The 21,996-nt window shown below is 38.8% G+C and overlaps 1 protein-coding gene across 1 annotated transcript in view; it reads right to left on the minus strand.

Annotated features, from left to right (window-relative positions):
• Positions 1-7,649, minus strand: part of adamts3 (ADAM metallopeptidase with thrombospondin type 1 motif, 3) — a 156,391-nt gene extending 148,742 nt beyond the window's left edge. Inside the window, exons 1-3 of the mRNA XM_061038275.1 lie at positions 7,196-7,649; positions 6,790-6,811; positions 1,113-1,552 (exon numbers count right to left, since the gene is read on the minus strand). Of these exons, the coding sequence (XP_060894258.1) occupies positions 1,113-1,552; positions 6,790-6,811; positions 7,196-7,264 (531 nt within the window). The 5' untranslated portion in view covers positions 7,265-7,649. The remainder of the gene's footprint in view (positions 1-1,112; positions 1,553-6,789; positions 6,812-7,195) is intronic.
• Between the last annotated feature and the right edge of the window lie 14,347 nt (positions 7,650-21,996).

Raw genomic sequence — 21,996 nt, forward strand, 5'->3', positions numbered from 1 at the left:
ATCATCATAGGCTAAACCTCCGCGGTCTTCCATCCATTACAGGCCAGTTAGTAGTCATATGGCATTTTGAGGTTCTACTAAGATAAACTGGTGCTTTAAGCTTAACACTAACATGTTCATAATGACAATGCTGGCATGCTGATATTTTGTAGGTGTGGTGTGCACAATTTTCAGCATCTCAGTAGTTGAACATGCCTAGATTTTCCAATCATAAAGCCACGACACAATGCACCCCTTATGCTTACTAAGACTGTTCACTATCTTAGTTGCTAAAGCATGCTTTTATTGGGTTATTAAGCTTTTCCAACCTGGGCCCACTGAAGACAACAGCCTTGGTACTTGGGGCTAGCAAACTAACCATTCGGGCACCGGCACTGTGAATATCTTTTGTGAATTGCTTTTTGGGCTTTTTGTGCCATTAATGGAGAGATAGGACAGAGTTGGAAATCAGGGAGAGAGAGAGTGGGGAATGACATGCGGGATAGGAGCCACAGGCTGGTTGTTCATGCTTTTCAGCAGGGACAGGTTGTAAAAAGCAGTACACCTTGTTCCTCCAAGAGAATAAAGCCCACATGAGCAGAGTTTTGTCAAAAGAAAATATGAAGTATCACTAGTACAATCATTTCAACATCTTAATTCTTAATACCGCTCAGGAATCCAAAATAGTGTGTTTTTTAATGCAGAGATGTTCCCTTTGCATACTTTAAAAGATTTTGGCCCAGGTCATTCCCCAATTACTGCGCAAGTGTTTTATGAGGGGTGATGGGGAGGATAGGACTGCAGACTATTGTGGAGCAAAAAAAGGAACTTGTGTTTTACGTTGGGAAGAAGTTGGGGGAGAATGCGTTGGGTCTGAGGGTGCAATGGATGGCCACTCACCCGTGACAAACTTCTGTACAAAGAGCTACTATACTGGCTGCCCGATTGAAGAACATCTCTAAGAACAATGTGCTGTAAAAATGCCAAGTGTTGACGTAAAGAAAGGCTGAACTCAGGAGTTACAGACATCTTAAATCCATTAGCGTCAGTTGATAAGGTCATGGCACTTTGGTGGAGAAAGGACAGAGTTTAAGGGGTAAGGAAAGGAAGGAGTTTTATGGCAGAGGACTTACCAGTCCGTCACAGTTGTTAATGGCAACCGCGGCCCCGGGAACGTCTGTGATGTCACCGATAAAGGTACAGTCTGTCTTTAGCAGCTCACGGCGCAGTATCCTCTCAGCCCCGGTGGCGGATTCTGTCTGGTTGGCGCCTGTACTTGAATCATTCCAACTATAATTGCTGTTGTTCCCGAAGCCCTGGACCTCATCATGCCACTCCACCATTGCACCAGGGGCCACCAGTCGATTGTTTGGGCGCAGACGGAGGTGGAACTCCTTTCCAAAGGCAGTGATATTGAAGAAAAGTTTCTGTTCATTGTTAGCAGAAGAAATTACCTCCCTCTTGACACGTTGCTTGTGAGTGGCCGAGAGAAGGTGTGACAGGTAGTGTCCGTGGGAGTCAGTACTGAAAGGAGTGACAAGGCCGTATTCCTTCAGTCGGCTCTTCAGTTGGCCTGTTGAACAAATCAGCAGATAAAACAAAAAATTATAGCCCATTACTTCATGTTGGTTCAATGAATATGTTTTGAGAAATATTAACACAAAAACCATCCCACATGTCCAGAGTAAGTTTCGGTATATAATTTGTTAACTCCTACAGTTTAAAACCCAGTGATTTTTACACAACAACACTGCCAATAAGCAAAGATAAGCTGATAATACTCGTGTTTTAAGCAATGGTCTCCTCCTCTAAAAAAAATATAACAACAGACCAGGCAAGTAGATCCAGTAAAAAAGCTGAATAAAGCAGTGTCATATTAAAAAAGTGTGTGTCTCCATTGCTCTTCAGCAGGCTCTAAATGACAGGGGGGCTGCAAGCTGAGCAACAAATTGTTTATTTCCTCTCCAAAGCAAATGGACTGGATAATGAAAAACACAGTCAAAACACAGAAACAGATTTAATGTTTCTCTGTGGGCTTTGGGGGCTGTGAGTCCTACTTATGCCACCTTTGGTTCACAAGAATACTAAAATCCTTCTTAAATTATATAGTTTACAACAGTAGGAAAGTAGTGGGGCCTGGAAATGTGTTAATGTCCTGCTAGCAGCTAATACCTGGGAAATGCTCTGAGAAACCAGGCATGTAAAACATAAGCCTCATGTAGGCTGATATACTGGGGGAGTATAGGACCTTCTTTTTCAGAGGTTTAATATGCTGTGATGTGGTGGCCCGGCTGGAGAAATAACTTGTGAAATGTCACCAATACTGTATCTACTATCATATATATTTAAACTACTTATATTGAGGTATCAGATAAATACTTAATTCCTACATAGAGTCGTTTTCCATATTCAAAAAACATCAGCACAAACCTTCAATGATTAATTCTCTAAATTAATCAAAATGACATGTTAACCTTAAAAAGTGTCCAGTAGGCTACCAACAAATTAAAGGGGTTTACCTTGAAATGCCATAAACCCTAGTCCAAATAATATGATGTGAAAATACAGTAAGAGCTGCCCCTGACTGAGATTATAGACAATAATAGTTTAGGTTAATTGGTCGGTCAGATTTTGGTGGAGGGGACATGCCATCCAAAATCTGAAATGTTACAATTCACTTAGCAGATGCTTTTATCCAAAGTGATGTACATCAGAGAGTAAGTACAACACTAATCCATTCATACACTGCCACTGAAGCAGTGGGAGCATTGTGGGGTTGAGTGTCTTGCCCAGGGACACGTTGCCCAGCTGGGGATTGAACCCTCAACCTTTTGGTTGCAAGGCGGTGACTCTACCAACTGAGCCACAGCCGCCCATTGCTTACAAACACTTCTGCCTCTAATTACGTTAAATACACAATTTGGCACAAAAGAACGGAATGCATGGAGGTTAACCAGTATGATCTTGACCAGATGCTTAATTTCCCGTCATGCCCTTGGTTATTGGCTAATTTGTGGTCAGCTCAATCATGCCAGGAAATATGTGGGCCTTGAAACACAATGTTTTAAAAATAAATTTCCACTCAGGCTTTGTTGTCATTTTCAAATGTGCCCGATGGCAGACCCATTCAAAATTTTCTCTTTGGTCTTGAAAAAATGCTACATGAATCCTGAAACCTTGCAATTATCTTGTAGGATTTGACTAGAAGCGATTCAAACAGGTGTCAGTGGTGAAACTCAAATTACATGTCTGAGGAAATGACATGCTTTGGAAATCACAGAGCTACTATGCACACTGTGGATAAATATGATTAAAAAAAAAACATGCATTCTCAGTGCTTTTGAGGAAAAAACATGCAGATAAAATACAGCAAATTTTATGATGATAGTTATAGTTTAACTTGAAATGAAAATCGGTTCGCTCATACTGCCCTTGTAAAGTTTTCACAGATATGAAAGCATAAAGGATATTTTTCATCATTATTCCTAAAAGCAGATAAGTGCCTTCAGATCACTTTGGCCGTGAACATGCAAAAGACCAAAGGATTTTGTACCTCAAAGTATTCTCGTAGTAGGCCTATATACATCCAGTTAACTTGACTCTTACTGCAAACAGGATTTAGAGTTAGATGTTTCATACTGACATGGAAAGACTATGTTGAAACATGTCTAAGGCTGATGTAACTTTTAAGAAATTGTTACATATTTCCCAGAAGACATGTGAAAACCATTATAGATAAAAAGCTACAGAAGACGTGGGACGAAGAAGACTTAAGACAGCTCTTTTTGTTGGCATTTACTCTGCTTAAATCTAAAGAGGCCCAGGTCTTATCTCAAGAGCGATTACCAGCACCAAGAAAAAGGAAAAAGAAAAGATTTCTTTAAATTGATTTTCTTTTGATCTTTTCCAAAGCCCAATAATAAGTTGTATCCAATGTTTCAGCAACATTAACTATTTCTGAAAACAACCAGCAACACAAGTATGAGTTTAGAAAAGACCATCCAGCAGCCGTTACTTATTTTAAGATTATCAATTTACCTAGCCCTCTTTTATACTATTCATTTTGGGAATTTTTGTCCATAGATGATAGGCAACACATTGAGATTAGTTCATTTTCTCTTCATATAGAACTTGTTGGTGTGGTTGGATTCTGACATTTTTGTGCAAGATTCCAATTGAAAAAAAAACAGGCTTTGAGTATTAACAAGGATTTTTTTCAATCTTTTTTTCATGGACAATGATTATCTTAACCTTTTCCTACTTCATTCATGTCAAGGGATTGTTAAATTCAAGCTAACATAATCTGAACCTTATAGCTGCTGGTTCACTTCAGTGTTCAACGGGAAAGCACAAAGGTTTAGCCACTGTAGTTAGTAGACCAAGCTTTAGAGATGCATCACCCTTACTGTTTCCCACTGTAAAAGTTACTTTCTCTTTGCGCAACATGATATCAGATCATTGTTTATTCATTAGTTATGCCTTATAATCTTTTTTAAAACCATCAAAGTTTGTTTGGTTGCTCTAAAAAAGTCTCTGCTTGGACTCAATGAAGTGAGTCCATCTGAGAACATTCATCTTGACTGATTCATCAACAGCACTTTGTTGGAATTCACTTTCTCTTACTTTTGGTGTCAAAACACACTCAACCGAAATCTTGAAAACTTTAATTTAAAGATTTTAAAATCTAATCTTAATGTTTGCCTCATTACAGTCACTGTGCAGATGGGGATTCATCTAATTGGATTGGCAGTGAAAACATGGGCAAACAACTCACAATGTTCACAGCCAATAAATAATGTATTAAATTGCAAACCGTACATTTTATGACATCCCATTTACCTTTTATTAAACACTGAAAGGAAGCACAGTCAAAAACAAAAAAATAGGTCATACACTTGAAGATAAAACTGTGTTCCTGTTGTACCCAAATGTTCCTACTGTGAAGCTGATTGGAAAAAAATGATGAGGACCTGGAAATAAAAAAACATTGTAAGACATTACAACCAATTAAGTTAGAAATGTTGGCCAGCACTCACTATTGAAAATTTGGCCTAAAAATCATTGACAGTGCCTTTGTGTTTGATGATAGTGCAAATTAATGAAAATAGATTTTTTTTGACAGCATGACATTTAACAGCACATTTGCCTTGAAAAGACCTTCAAGCTTGAGTTTTAAAAGCCATGTGGGACTCGTACTCCTCTGGGTGTGTGTAATATCTGCTGAACTGTGCCGCAGATATTGAATTGGGGACTGGATTCTATTTATTTTGTGAAAACAAAAAATGCCAGCTGTGATAGAGCTCTGTGGATTCATAGGTAAATTGACAAGCAAAGGAGGCGAGGTTTACACGGCCACACTGTAACTGCAGGGCTATTCTTAGAAAGATAAAAATGTCCAAAAATTCTCAAGTGAAAGATTAAATACAAACTACACTTCAGATAATTCTACAAAGGTCACCCACTCTTTGGCCAAACTGATCCAACCTTTACTGTCAACAGTTCTTACAGTTCCTCATATTTTTCTCTAAGTCTATGCAAAATGGTTCTGTCAAAATAAAAAGCTAAATAAGAAAGGCTGGGAGAAAAAATGTTCACTCTCTCTATAGACGTCAATAGTCACAGAAGTCAACCAAAACTGTTACACATAATTGACTCCTTCATTCTGAGGAGGAAGAAGAGAGAGGAGGAAATACAGACAGATGAAAAATGATTGGGGGGGGGACCAAAATTACTGTACCACAACAACTTAGTTACATGTCTGTACTTCAGCAGCACAATGTCTGAGAAGGTTTGAGATTTATATTAGTCGTTGCTCACAACCTTACCTACACCAGTATTTGTCCACGTCATGTAATCAGCATAGATGATTGAAACGTATTTATCGACACACTTGTTTTTCTAAACTGATGCTTTTTTCTCATCACCACAATAAATCACAAACTTTGTGGAGCAGATGCACTGTTGACTTCATCTTTTTGCTGTCTTCACCCGCAGCACTTTTACAACATGGGGTTTGCATGAGTGATTACTGTTTTGGGAAAGTGCAGTATTCTATTTTCAGTATTTTGAATCCAAAACAGCTCAGACACTTGAACATTTTCACCAAATATAGGTATTTTAGATCGCTAGAAGACAATGTAAGGGATAACGTTTCTGAGCACAGGCCAGCTTGGACTGGCTAAATAAAGACAGAAATTGTGTATACCACTACTTCCCTTTTAAGTTAAGAGTTTAAAAGAAACTGCACTAAACGGAAGAACATGCGTTTTACAAGCATGATAAGGTTTAATAAGAGTCAACAGTAGCAGACAACAGGCTCCAAAGGATCGCAAAGCATCATTCTTGACCTGACTGGCAGCTGTCACTTACATGTGTGAGGCCTTTAAGGGTATTCAGAAGATAACCGCAGGTGTAAAAGGATCCTACGTGGACACTGCTGCAGCTCACTTGTTTCTTAACCTCACAATGGATAACAGATGTGCAGGATTCACAAGAGGAATTTTCTTTCCTGTATAACAAAGCCCTTGAAGCTCAAGTAATATAAGTGTGTGTGTTTGTGCGTTTGTGTGTGTGTTGGGGGACTTGTGTGTGTGTGTGTGTGTGTGAGTGTGTGTAAGGGGTATGCTGAGTTGGTGGGAGGGTGAAATGGGGGTGGGAGGTGTATTACAGAGCTCCTCACACACAGGCTCCCCTCCCACTTTGATCTCGGAGCATGAAGGCTTGAGGTTTTATCAGTATGTGGAGGAAAAACATTTCTACTTTCTCACAACTTGTATCATCTAGTAGGAAAAAAAACAAATGAGTACTTACCCTCTCTATCTACTTCATCAGCCTGTTAGAAGGAGGGGAGAAAAAAGCTCGTTAAATGCGTGTACAAGCCAGGAGGAAATCATAATAGTCTGAGATGTTCAGCAGCAGTTTGCAGCAGGCTGAGCTGCTTGTAAAAAAAAAATTAACAAAAATGCCTTTATTTAAAATCTCTTATGTAACATGCGTGTGCAGTGTCAACACTGATTTCACAGAGGAAGCAGTGTGCACATTTAGGCTACTGGGAGTTTAGTGACGCTTAACCTGTTGCTGTGACGAGAAACGTAACTTTTCCGCTCTAACAGCTGGATTTATCTGCAGATTCACGTGGCTTAATTTTTTAAAGGCTTACAGAAATCGCACATTTTTGCGTAAAATGAGGATACTGTGAATCCGTTAGGACACTTACCTTGGCAGCTGAAGTCAACACAAGTAGGAACGCTAGTGACAGGACAGCCATCACGAGTTTTAAAGACATAAAACTTTATCCAAATAAAAAGATAAAAAAATGTAAAAAAATCGAGAAAACTCTACGCAAGCGTGACCCGGCTCATTCAATTTGTTGTTAAAGTGAATGTGACTTTAGTCAAAAAGAAAACACACTTAAAGTAGTTTAAAGTTTCATTAAAAGAGGAGTGTGGCGAGTTGCGACACTTTGTCAGTCAGTCTCAATGTTTGTCTGTTGACTGAGTTTGTAGAAAGTTTTAGAGGAGTAAGCAGGACATCCCCTCTGCCGCTGGCCGGACAGAGCTGCAGTGTGGAGCTCGCGCAACCTGGCACTTGGTTCCCCTGGCTATTAAACGCCAAGACCAGCCTCGTGTGACGTCACTCCGCCTTTTTCTCCTCCAACTCCTCCAGCCTGAACACATGGAGGGACAGAGGAGGAGGGGGAGGAGGAAGAAGGTCTCCCTCCCTAAATGTAACACAGGACAGAATGAGATGGAGGGCTAAACACTGATGTTAAATATTTAGCAACTTTATATTTACCTAAACCTAATAAACAAAAAGTTGTGAAAAGTTACCAAGTACTTCTATATTTTGAGGCTGGGCGTACTTACAGCTCTGCTACCTCACTATTAAAGAGAAAACTGTGTTTTCTACTACACTAGCCTATTATTATTTGATACGTTTTGTTACATTTGGTTTATTTTAACAAAATACAATGAAGCTTTTATTATTGGTTCAAATAAACAGTGGATACAATATTAAATGAAAGTTAAATGAAAAATGTGGCTGATACATGAAAGCAAAACTTGTGTTGTACAAATACACCTCATGATTTTGTAGTAATTACAAAAACTGTTGTGCAGGCAGTTTGGAGGTAAATATTATTGCATCTTTACTCCATTCAGCAAAATAAGAACTTTTGCTTGAAGTCCAAGTTTGTTTTGATGCAAACATTTTAAGACAGATATATCAGTAAAATCATATTTGAGGATCATTACTTTATTGCCAGTATATCTTTTCACCTAAAAAAAAGTAATTTTGTGCAGATCTTTATTTATATTGCTCCATTGTGACTTCTATGTGATGCCCAAATAATTAAGAAAATATTAAAAAAATATGTTGCCTACCTTTCCTCATCTGAACACACGGTGGGACAGGAGAACCAGAAGAGGCACCCAACTTCTACAGCCCAAACAGAGGAGAAAAAGTCAAGAGAAAAAAACACTGCAATAATAAGACAACGTCTATACACCACAGAATATAAATAGATCTCGATAAAATCAGTAGTCATACTTGTGATTAACATGTATTTTGGAGGAAGTTTCAGTTTTTGCAGAAAGTCATTTCTATTATCAAACATTTCTCTTTTCAGAAACAATTCTCAAAGGTAATTTTAGAGCAATGAGTCTAAAGATATTCTGACATCTGAATACATTTTTATATGAACCATTCGAGAGCAGCGCAGTTCTTTTGACTGAAAGGATCCAAAGGGCATGAGCTGCATGTCAAATAAGGTTAGGGGGAACAGCAATTATTTGCAGTAATATGAACTGTAGTGAGCCTCATTACTGTCGTCTTTGCCTCTCAGTCTTCTTCCATGTCAGTGCTCTCTTTGAGGTTTAAATAGCACGACTTTAGATTTGAAAAATGATCCAGTGGTTTGTTTGAATATTAATACAGAATCTCAGCACATGCTAAGGGGACACTTCTGAGCAGATCTGTGAAAGTTTAATGCGACAGCATAAATATTTCCATGTCAACGCCTCCATGTCAACGCTGAGTAATAGTGTCATTTATAAAATATTGATGGTCTAACATGAACAGGGCGCATTCTATTCAAATGCCTCCAACCTGGAAAGTGGAATTCAAATGGCAGCAGGTAGGTGTGGAGCAATTATATTTGATTTCCCAACAGCAGGTACCAACTGAGGTGAAGTCCTCAGATCCTTATCTGACCTCTTACAGATTCTGCATAAAAAAGCAGAATATGTGAACCAAGGTCCAAGTTATCATAAGTGTTCTGGTTTCTGTTTTATAGTTACCATTAGTACTATGGTAGCATTCCACTGAACTTCGGCTGGACCCTGAAAGCAGTCCATGTGGAGGGAGAATAGAGCAAAATGGAATTCCCTGTTATGAAATCCCAGCACTTATTTTGGGTCACGTAACAACAATTTAGCTTTAAAAAATGTATTTAAACAGATTTCTGCATGCAAGTGCAGGAAACCAACTGCTCCTAGATGTTGTTTCTCAACACCATTTTCTCAACTCCATTTTCATTTCTCAAATTGCCAGACTGACTGTAAACGATGGCAATGCACTGAAAATAAATATTTAGCAATATTGAAACGATCTAATAGAAAAGCTACATAAAATAGTACACTTACACTGGCATTGATTTTTAGGTTGTTATTTCTTAAATTAAATGGTACAAATGGCAGCAGCAATGTATAGCCTAGCTTCCTTGATGGCACTCTGGCTGGTTTCTCAATAAAGGGGGCTGAGCTGACTTCATCTCTTAACTTTGTAAACATTCTTTTTTTATTTCACTGAATTGTTTTCATTCAATATAATTCATTTCATTGAGTTTTTTTTTTTTTTTCAGTGTCCAGTGATTAGCTCTTTTTGCGTGTGAATGTGAGTATGGCTGGTTGTCTGTCTCTATATGTCAGCCCTGTGATTGACTGGAGAACACTCCAGGGTGTACCCCGCCTCTCTGGGATCAGCTCCAGCCCTCCGGACCCCAAACGGAAAAAACAGTCTGGATGGATTGAAACAGATGGATTGATGGAATGGATGTTTTTTTTTTTTTTTTCATTTAAATATCATCATGATGTTTTAAATTCACATCACATTATTTCCTCTGACCCAATTGACCCATATGGAAGTCGTAAAAGCAGTTCCTTCGCTGAGTAACACAGCACACTTGGAGCACCTGCTCCTCACAATACCTTTGCACCCTGGCATTTTGCATCACCCCTTCTCATTTGCTGGCAAGGGCCAAGCAAGGGCCAAGTGTTCTGCTTTATCTCTTCTGACCAGATCAGGTGGCACAAACCTCTTTTGTTTTTCGCCAGGACAGCAACTTGTGAAGGTCTCCCTTTTCTCTTGTCGGACACCTTGTTCTCCATGCATGAACATCAGGTCACTTGGGTTTCGATTTCAAAAGGGGGGGTTGGTCATACTTTGGGATCAGGGACTGGCATTCTCTTCAGTATAGGAACCATACCCGTACCAGGGTCAGATCCAGCATGTGCCAGACAATTCAATGATACCATTTCTTTGATCTGATCTTGGTGCGGTAGAGAGCTATCAAAGAATCAAAAATATCCACTCCACCCATGCTCTTATTGTACACCAGTGGACCATCTCTTTTTTCTTTCTCACCGTTGCACTTCTGTTGTGGGGTTAGCTTCTACAAGTGTTTAGGAGTGTCACAGGATGGTCGTCAAACCACTTGACAGCCCATAGCTTCACACCATCATTGGACTATATTTAATTATATATCACACTGTTCTTTAAACCTGTAAACAAGAAGAAAATATTTGTGTTGAACCTTAATACATTTATTGACTAAAAATGTACATACCAGTGGACCAACATACACTTTGGGTGGAATATCCAATTCCTTTTGTTAAAGCAATAATTGTCATGGCCCAACATTACAAAATACAGAAACATTCTGTTTTTATCCTTTTAAATCAAATCTTTAAAGTTTTAAACATATAGTCTCAGTGTAGCCTCGTGCTATGTAACTCAGTTACAGTCCAATAGGTTCAATGCACTAAGATCACTTCCATATTCGTACATTGCCATGTGGCTTTTTGCTATTTACAAAACACATGTCACAGGTAAACTGGTTCAAATGATGAAAATGAAAAGTTAACATACTTTAGATAGTATTTCACATGTTTTCTTGAAGGAATTTTTCCAACAGAATGAACAATTAAACAATATTGTGAGACCCCAGATCATGAACCTCTGGGGTCACAAGTCCGTGGGAAAAAGAGGTGCAAACAGGATTTCCTGGTCATGTGACGCCATAAATTATTTATCTTTCAAAGTAAAAGCCTCCCATTTCCCTACAAAACAGTATATAACTGCCTGCATATAAAATGTAGATAAAGTAATTGTTGCCCGCTTATGACTGTAAATATTTCAATGTATAAGGGTTCTGTTTGGCCCAGTCAACACACACACATCTGTCTGTTTGCAGTTTTATGATGGAACTATTTAGTGAGTGTTTGTCTGGGTCCTCCTTTTGAGTATCACACTATACAACTCCTCTACCCTCAGTTTGGAATTTGAAAGGGGAAGACCCAGAGTAAGAGACAGAGATTTCAGCAACTTTCTTTCACACATTATTTACAAAATATTCAAATTAAATCCAAATCTGTTTATCCTCAGATGACTTTAATGACAATAATGTTTTTAAAATAAATATATTAACATTTTGCTATGATGGTGGTTTCTTGGAGTACTGTTTTTAATTTTAATATCCATAAAGACATCTTTTAAACGGCTACTTTTTTGATAAGTTCTGTAAAAGTTTGAACCCAGGTGTCCATACAGATATTTGGCTTCAAGTTGAAAGTGATTTGTTGACAAGCCCCAGATTCACCTGTTCACGCTAAACAAACCAAAACAAGAAAAAAAAAATCAACAAATCCTTTCCCAAGTTTGAACCTCCCCTCTGTGTCTCGCACTGTGAGAATGAACTGTCTGACTGATGAAGCCCCGAGATGCTGTGGGAGGCTTTGGCTGCATCACACATGGACGACACATGAACATATATCACTGCTTTTAATGGGCACAATGAAAGAGCTGACAGAGGTCTGTGTCAAGACATTCTGTCCATTTTCCTCCCCCTTTTCTCTATTTCTGTCTGCTTTATGATGACGTGAGCTGCCTCCTGCTTCTGCTTCAATTGACCTGATAAAAGAGGAAAAATAACAAGCCTGTATTGTTGTCGTTGTTGATGTACGACCTTGTTCGCAGACATGGCTCGGCTGGACTGCATAGGTGAGCCGCCTGCAGATAAGGAAACTCTAATTATGCGGCACATCTGCACGCCTCATGGCTCCACCACCGTGGGAGAGGGAGACAGACACACACAGGCAGAGAAAGGTGTAAAACTGTAACAGTGTTGAGTTTGGAGGGAAAAGAGGAGGAAATAAATCAGGCCTGGAGGTTGAGACTTAGAGAATAGATGAGGACAGCTGGGAGAAGAGGGAGAGTTATTTTCCCTTCTTTTCTTATGGAGTCAAGGTTTCCTGGTTTGTTAGTTTATCAACATCCTGTCCATCCTTGACCCTCTGCACATACACAGACCCTCTGACTTCCTTCTTGTGGCCTCTGGGTCCAACATCTGGTCCTCCTCTAAGCACAGAACTAGACAAATAAGTTGCTGTTACAATTGGCAGAGAATCACATAAAGCAGATCGTTATCAGGCCTCTGTTGCCAAATTAGATTTGAATGCAGATACTGTAATGAAAAATATTTCTCAAGAGGTTACAAAAGGAGAGATTTTAGTAGTTCCATTATTAAGCAAATGTTTTTTGGAGGATTCCCCCCTGAGAGAACAGATGTCTAATTGTTTCACAGGTGTGCTAACAACTTGACTTTCACTTAATGTCTATTGCTGAAGTTAAACGTTCACTTCAAGGATCCTCTGAGGGGATGAATCCTTTATTGTTTAAAGTCTCATAAGGTTCTGTGTTTTTATGTTTTATGTGGCCTTAAACAAACAGCAGGACCTCCTCTATTTCCTGTTCTTTAGGCTGTTCTTATAAAACTCCTTTCCTCCTCCCCTTAACTCCCTCATTTGTTACTTATATTCAGCTGCAGAATGTAAAGACGTTTTGGTCTCAATGGCTCATTTCTTTATTGGACATTTTTGTATGATTTTAAAAAAATATCTAATCTGTTTTGATTATTAAAAGAGCATAAGTAGGGTTGTGGCTGATTTGACGGTGCATTGTAGCATTTTGCAAGCAGGCTTAAGGCCCACCTCAAGTCCAACAAGTGGATGAAAAACTAGTCTGGTGTACATGTCAACACAAAACAAAAACTCATTTTAAAGTAATGTAGCATTTAGCATTTGATTTTTATGTGTTATGTAGTATGTGCATATGAATCAACGATATCAATTGCTGGATGGCACAAAACTTTCTCCAACTGAACAATTCTAAATCTGAAATCATAGTATTCAACCCGCCAAACTCCACTCATATTTCAAAGAGCAGCCTCCGTCCCTTATTCGCCAATGTCCAACACACCGCCAGAAATCTAGGAATAACATTTCAGATTTGCAATCTCACCTTTGAATCCCATATTAAAACAGTTGTCCAATCATGCTTCTTCCATCTACGCACCATCTCCAAAATTAAAACAATACTAACCCAAACAGACCTTGAAAAGATCATCCATGCCTTCAATTTTCTCCCGACTTGACTACTGTAACTCCCTCTCTTCTGTGTTTGGTTTAGTTTGCTTTGTTCTTGTTTTTGCTGTTTGTCAAAGCACTTTGTAAACCTGTGTTTTTAAAAGGTGCTATATGAATAAAGTTATTATTATTAATATTATTATTGTGTGTCTATGCAAACATGTTGTATGCTGTTTGGAGAACATTGCTGCCAAAGTGAGTTTTGTTTGTTCCTACAAATGTCTGACAATTGTTTTTTGCTTATGTATAAGTTATAAAAGTTATTTGTAGTAGATAGAGATGGTGTCCAGAGCAAGACACAAGACAGTTTACATTTGTAAAAAAATGAATTAAACTAAAATGTAAAAGAAAGGAAAGTATGAGGAAAAGAATAATGCAAAATAGAAAATAAGTCTAAAAGATGGCCTTAGAGCGTGCTTTCATAATATTTTTCTTTGTATGCATAAATATAAACTTAAGCTTTAATTAACAAATAAGGCACATTCCAAAGTTTCTTTCAAGACAACAACTTCTCCTTTTTCATTTAACTTTTATTAACCCAGGAAAAAACTTGAGATTAAAAATCTCTTTATAAAGATTATCCTGGCAAAGACAGGTAGCAGCACAATGAACAGAGTTTCATACAAAAACATAAGTAGCTGACTACACACATTTGATAAAGATGCATAATTAATAAACATTAAAAGAAACAAAATAAAAACATTTTAACAGAAAATATTTGTCAAAATAGCCCACAAACAAAAATATATTTCAGGGGGAACAACTTCAGTCCGATGTGTCTGCCTCAAAGTCATTTAACATCCTCTTAAAATCATCCAATGACACCAATTCATTTATTTTCAGGTCTTTTTGTAATTCGTTCCAGTAAAGGGAGCAGTCGACTGAAACGCCTTTTTCCCCTAGTTCAGTTCTGACTTTTTTGGAACAGACAGCATGAGGAAAGCAAAGTGTTTAAGTCTATACGTGTCGACAAAGAAGACAACACTTGCATACAACAAACAGTGATGAGTGAGGGCTTTAAAATTAGTGGTGAACCTCAAAGCTCCATGATTTACAGTGTCCAGAGCATCCAGAGCATGTAAGCTTTGAGACGAGGCGTGCATGTATAAAACATCACCGTGGTCTAGCACAGACATAAAAGTGGCAGCAACCAGTCTGTTCTATGTTCAAAAGATAGGTGGGATATGGTTCTAAACTAAAGTCCCAGTTTCAGCTTTAACCTTTTTAACTTGTAGTCTCTGACAGATTATTTGTCATAGAAGTAAATGATTCTGGCAGATATTTACAAAAAGGCAGAAAAGAATAACAACAATTATACTTGTGGTGGCAACCATTGTTTCAGAAGTATTTTATTACAGAGTCTGCATGCTTGAGGTTAGGAAAGCTGGTTCTCAGTCGCAGAAAATGAATATACAGCTCTAACTTGTACAAGATTTGTCTCATTTTGCTAAGTGAGAGTTCACCCTCAGAGGACAGAGCCGTCAGCGTGGGGAACAGCCAACCTAATTACAAGATGTAGGTATGTGCTTTGAAAGTTGCTTTCTCTGAAACGACAACTATCAATGTGTCCGGACAAAGCTGACCTCACTCGCATTATAAAAGGGGGCATGCTGAGCTTTTTCAGAGGAGGCAACTGGATTGTTTTCTTTTCTCTCTTTCACGCTTTGTCCCGAGACACAAAAATGTCCAGACACAATGACTCGTGACGTCTAACAGCGAAGTTATGCCGCAGTCACAATGTGCAGCTAGCTGGTGAGCTGGGCAGATGCCCCCATGGGGTCAGCGCTAGTTTTTGTCCCCCAGTGTCACGTACAACAAGGGGAAGGTAGGGCCATAAAATTCCTCGATGCTAAAGGAGACATTCCAGCAGAGGGAGGGGAGGACTGGGATTTTGCATAATTTAAAACATGGTTGTCATATTCTGAATGGAAGCCCCCAACCCCCTCCTCCTTAGTGGAAACCATTTATTTTTCACAGCCCTTACGTAAGCCAATAGCTGCTAAATAGGTTTGTCTGGGAACAGGAGAAAAAAATTGAATTGAGGGCACTAGGGTGACTTTAGTGTGTTACAATGTGCATGTGGATGGAAGGGAAATGATTGGAGAAAACTCTGCATGGCTCAAAGGTACTCCTTTATTTAGGAGATCCAAGAAGTCGTGATGGCAGACAGTGTGAGGCAGGGCAGCTGGAATCCAGTCTGCTTGGTTGCTCTGCCTTAGTAATGACTGCCATACTAGTTGGCGAAACCACTTTAGGCCCAGGTGGTGGAAACTTTACAAAATGATCATCCCTTTAAACATCTCAGATGCTGTGTTGAATCTGAGTGTTAGAACTTCCTCTGACTGTGTGGAAATTTTATATTTTCATAAGAAAGTCATTCAACCTTAGTCACAAGTCTAACCACCAATTCGCTGACGGGTAACCCCACTTAGCTGCCACTCTAGTCAATCATTGTGTTCACACATCGCGCGCCGCGGTCCGTCTCCGGCGCGTGCCACCGACGGCATCACGCTCTGCTCCGTTTCAAATACGCAGCGAGTCCATTTTCGCCGGAGTGCGCTGCAGGCACGCGTCAAACTGGACAGGGATATGACAGCCCGGACAGGAAGTCAGACAAGGAAACGCACAGAGCATCCGGTCGATTTAAAAAATAAAACACAATTTACGGACTTGCGATCATATTTTTCATCGCTTTATCAACATTACGTCAAAACAGGCACCGAATTAACAACAATGTATCCTCAGAAAGACAAAGCAACATGTTGTTTGCATGTTTTTCTCTTTATTCCCGCGGGATCTTGTAGTTCTCCTGTGATGTGTCATGGGTGCGCTGACGTCCCAGAAATGGATCCAGTGTGAATAGGCGCGAGCCGTCCGACGGAGCAAAACCGTGGCGCTGACGGACCGCGGTGCGCACGGAGTATGTGTGAATTGGGGGTAAAAAGAGACTCAAGCTAGCTGAGATAGGAGTGTGGCATTTAAACAGAACATAACTTTAAATCAGTACAAAGTGGAAAAAATGTGGTTGATGACTGTCTGCTATTGTGGTGGAATATGGTATAGTCAAAAACCTAAATGGCGTGAAACATCCAAAATCTGTCTCTTCAAGGTCAGTGAAGAACGAATAAACTGGAATTGGCATATTTTCATGCACAAGAGCCAATCATGTTTTGTGATAAAAGTTATTTATAATATTTATTTCAGTTGAGAAGCAATTCTTAAAGCTCCTGTGAGGACTTTTGGTTTACATTGGATTTGACGCCCCCTGTGGACAAAAGTAACACTTGTCTCTTAGCTCATTTTGTCATGCACATATGACTTGTGTTTTCTGGTAAAAAAAATGTTATCCTGCTTTCTGTTAATAGTCAATCATACCACTCATGGACAATCTTTGCTGTGGAAATATCAACTAAAGATGTTTCCACAGCACGGTGTAATGTATTTAAACATTGACGAAGTCTCAGTGACATCACTTATTGGTTGCTGAAGGGGACTTTTGAAGCCCCATCGACACCATCTTGGAAACACCAGGCAAAGAGCTAGAGCTAAGGTGGGTCTTATGACTCCCAACAAACAGCTAAACCGTGCTCGCCAACCGTCAGGTCAGCCATGTGCCTTTTTTAATAACTCTTTTCCGCCATAAAATCAAAATGGATGAAGTATACAAAAATTCACACCCAAGTGGAGTGCATTTGCTATTCACACAACATTGTTTTTTTTAACCAGGCTGTAAACATAATTATTCCTGCTGTAAAAACTGACATTTTAGAATGGTAAAAAAAAAACCACTTCTTACACAGGTACTGGACAAGATCTGCAAAGAGAGAAGAGGCAGTACTTTGTCCATAGGGTGGCACAGATATCGGCACAAACAGGGACTTTATCACAGGAGTTTTGTTTTCTCTCCAACCTCTCATTTTCTTTTTGGATAGTAGTTGCTGGTAGTGTTTTAATTGGCATTTATATTTCCAACGGGTTTATTCTGTGCTTGTTACTTTTTAACTTTAAAAGTGAAAAAGGGAACTTTTTAAACATAAGCAAAACCAGCCATGTGAGATGATGAAAAGCGCCAACAAATGAACCTTCACTGCTGTTTTCTTACTTGACCCAAAGGCAGTCTTTGGTATTGATCTGTTACAAACATGTCTCTCCATCTAGTTCAGGTGGCTGATTGGCGTGATCTTAAACAAGTTATTTTCAGTGTGTTCTGGGTTACAAGCTCTCTCTGATAACTCTCAACTGGAACAACAAGTTCAGGAAGGTGATGTTACCTTAGGGCACATTCACATCTAGCTTTCATAGTTCTTTGAATACTGACGAATAAAAGTCATCAAGTTAAAGCAGAAGTTCTTTCTTCTTAAAGTAGACGTCTGCAAATAGCTAATTATCAAAAATGTTTCTAAGATGATTTGCAGGAGACACAGGGGTAAATGGGGTTAAATGTTACCACGGCTGTGTCTCCATCTCACTGTAGCCACTCGGGCAAACCATTCAGGAAAGAACACTGTGCAAGAAGTCCCTTAAAGTGCTGGGGCACAACAAATCCTGACAATTGGGCAACAACTTCCCCTGTGCATGAATACTTCAGATAAGATCGAGTATCCGGATCAGTCTCCAGCTGATATCTGTTGACCCATTTATCAACTGTATCATCTTTATTGTCCCTGAAGTAAAATTTGTATTTTAAGTTGGGGGAACAAAAACAACACACATTTATGCAGCAACCACATTTTCTATAAAGGAGAATTGGCCCATGCAGGCTTGTTGTCAGGGACAGAAACTTTTCAAAAATAATGAAACTGAACCAAGAAAAACGTTGAGATATTAATTTAAAAACACTTCAGTCAGGAACATTCTCGTCATAACATTAACCATTTTATTGCAAACTACAAACACAGTTTTGCTTGGCTTTGAAGTCTCTACTTGAAGGATGCTCCCTGGGTTAGTTTAGCAGCATGCCACAGCTTTCCAGGGATTGCTGTGCTAAACCCCCCGCATTGGTGAACCAAAGGCTTAAGGCAAAAATGAGGCAGCTGGGGTGGTGGAGGCAAAGCTTTGCCCGCAGAGTGTGTGCAGCAGAGATCAGTGAGAAGGAAGTTTCGTTTAAATGAACCGCCTTGATGTGAGATTGAGCTGTGATTGGTGTGTGTGAGATTAGATGCAATGATTCAATCAGCTGGCTGTCAGCCGATTACAGATGAGGAGTATGACTAACGCAGAGCTTTGTGTATTTCATGTACATTTTTTATCAACATGATGATCTTACTGTATCTGAAAAACACTCCCATTATTCTTCATTGATAAAACGACATTCAATGCTATATGTTTGCTTGTTTTTTAAACATGCTTGATTTACTTTGTAAGGCTGTGTTAAAATATGTCTGACTACCTTGCCATGTTTGTTTTTCTCTACTTTGTCTCCTCTAATGTGAAAGCACCTGATTAAAACAGCTTTACTGGAGTCAGGGCTGTAGTAGGGGTGAGCATTTTCTACATTATTCAGCCATTTATTTTCCAAGAGGAAGATAAATTGATCTCTCAGCACATGGGAGTGCAACCCTGGTGTCCTGCATTCCTTGATTCCTACCATCCCTCTGCTGTTTCTAGGGAAACAGACCCAGCAGAGCCTCTGACGGTCTGTGAATTTCAACGACCCTAAGCAGCAGAGGATTTGATGAAACCCTGGCAGAGGCTGCACGTGACACAGACATGCTGACCAACAACATCCTCAGATGTAGCTGAATTTAGCACAAAAACAAAAGCTGTACTCACTGTTTTCTGCCTTTCTGGAAATGTTTTCTTGGAGAAGATTTTAGTCAAAATCACTCAAGAGTGACGTCAAAGTACCTTCAAAGGCAGATAGTGTGTCATCAACATTTGGAGTGAGGCCAGAGGGGGCTGAAAGATGCGCTACTGATGCTCTCTGTCATTCAAATCATCCAGCTTGCTTAAAAATATTGTCAGATTTTTCATTAATAGTCTGTATTATCTGGGGCGCTGGTGGAGCAGTGGTTGGTGCGTGCGCCCCATGTATGGAGGCTTTGGTTCTCCCGGAGGGCGGCCCAGGTTCAAATCCCACCTGTGGATCCTTTCACCCATGTCATTCCCTACTCTCTCTCCCTGATTTCCGACTCTATCCACTGTCATATCTCACCATTAAAAGGCATGAAAAGCCCAAAAATAAATCTTGTAAATCTTGTTGAAGTCTGTATTATCTAACTTTTCATGCTAAATATTACTGTTTAAGGCAGATTTTGTAACCCTGAACTAGCTACATAGTATAGCTATAGTTAAAGAATGTAGTCAATATAAATGGGTTGAAAACTATGTATCTGGTTAAGTTTTAAAGTTTTATGCCAGAGTCCAGAGAAAACTAAACCTTGCAAAAAACAACTAAAATATTATTTTAATGACTATTTTCATATATGTAAATCATGGCCACTGTCATTCTAGCCTAACTTCACTCCAGGGATATTCAATAGGGTAAGAAACATAGCTGTTTCATTCATATGGTTGAAAGTTTGAGGAGTGAAATGTAAAATGTTATTTTATAAAGTTCATCTAGGCTGCAGAGCATAAAGCCTCAGTACTCCCTGTTCTGCCAGAACAATGAAGTAGCCTAAAATGTATTCTGATCTGTTCACAGCCTGCATATGTCTCAATTCATACAGGACCTCAATATTCAGTACACTGAAAAAGAATAACCATGCACCATGCAGAACAAGAGTTATCCTACTGGACCACACTTCTTGAAACTAGTCAAGTAACAGAAACACAAAGTCATACAGTCTGTAAAACAGAGCAAAGGATTATTATGTGCAATTCACACATTGAAAGGAATCTGCAGAATGTATAAATGACATTGTTCCAAGCAGACCAAATGAAAAAGACATGGATTGTTTATTTAACACGAGGTGTCCACAAGCTCTTTTATCGAATAAGAGTTAAATGAAGAGTCTTGTGTAAGGCTAAACTCCTTGTAATTGTTAACGGTTATTTTTATTTTTATCCAGCTCTTTCAGGTAATTAGATACACAAAGATTGTTCTATTTTCTCTTTTGGGTGAAACACAATCTTGTTTTAAGTGTTCTGTTGTAATATCCTGTCCTGTTTGAAGGCTATGTATTCCTTTTTTATTTCTTTGCATTGATGCATACTGTGAGGAAATGAGTGCTCTGGGAACATTGTGGGAAGGTTGGGTTGGCTTGGTCTTGCATCTGTGTGTTGCATTATTCTGTCTGTGGACTGTTGTGTTTCAAAATGAATAACTAAGACAAGATTTTAAAAAAATAGTATTTCCACATGAACACACAAAAGCCTAGAATCAGTTTTTAGTTTGGGCAGAACATTAAAAAAAAAAATGTCTGATGGGTTTGAGCCAAGTTATTGAATAAAGTTGCTTTTTAACCGATGACGCCTTTTGCAGACACGTTTTGGAATATTCATACTTAGTCTTAAATGATTAGAACCTATATGTTTCATTAACTATAAGAATTGGTGAAGTAAATTAAACCTCCAAGGAACCTGCTTTAGATTTTAATAGTGTTTATCAGCAGAGGCACATAGATACATTGGACTACTACTTTTCTATACCTGTTCAATCTTTTCTAGCTCCATTTTTATCTCAAATTAAAGTCATATTTACAATGTTCTCACAAATAAAAAATCATCAAGTGTTTTTTGCCTCTGATTTTAAAACAGCTTTAGCATTATTTGAATTAATTTCTTGTTTCCACTCCACAAAGTAATGGGCTTTTGTGATGCACTGCTTTCAGCCTCAGGCCACTGCCTCATACTTTTTCATACAGTCACTAATGAGGACTAACACAGATGGTTAAAATTGACCCCCTTCTACAGAATGTACTACATTTTAAAGAAAAAAAATATGCCTGTTTTTCTCGCTGTATGTTCTTTACATAAAGACTGAAAAAGATGGATTCAATTAATATTCTATCACCGGTATATGTAGGCTCAAACATGTTTACAGCTCGGAAGAAGGAAAAACAGATCGAGTACAGTCTATAGAAAAGGTCAAGTGTTCTGCGATTTGTTTGTAGTAGAAGAAATATGTGAAGTCAGACTTTTCATAATCATCCAACGAAACTCAATCTCAGTTGCACTTTGCTATATATTTCTAACTTTTTCCTGCCACAATTAATTTTTGCATCTTCTGAAGGTCCAGCTTATACTGTCCATTTACGACTCTGTTCTTGCACATTTACATTTAATCTTCCATATTTAAGACTAGTAATGCTTAGTGAAATCCTGGTTGTATATATTCACATTCTTATTTTTGATATCTTTTAGTACTTATTTA

This window comes from Labrus mixtus, chromosome 5, assembly GCF_963584025.1.
Source record: "Labrus mixtus chromosome 5, fLabMix1.1, whole genome shotgun sequence".
In the NCBI taxonomy this organism is placed as follows: Eukaryota; Metazoa; Chordata; class Actinopteri; order Labriformes; family Labridae; genus Labrus; species Labrus mixtus.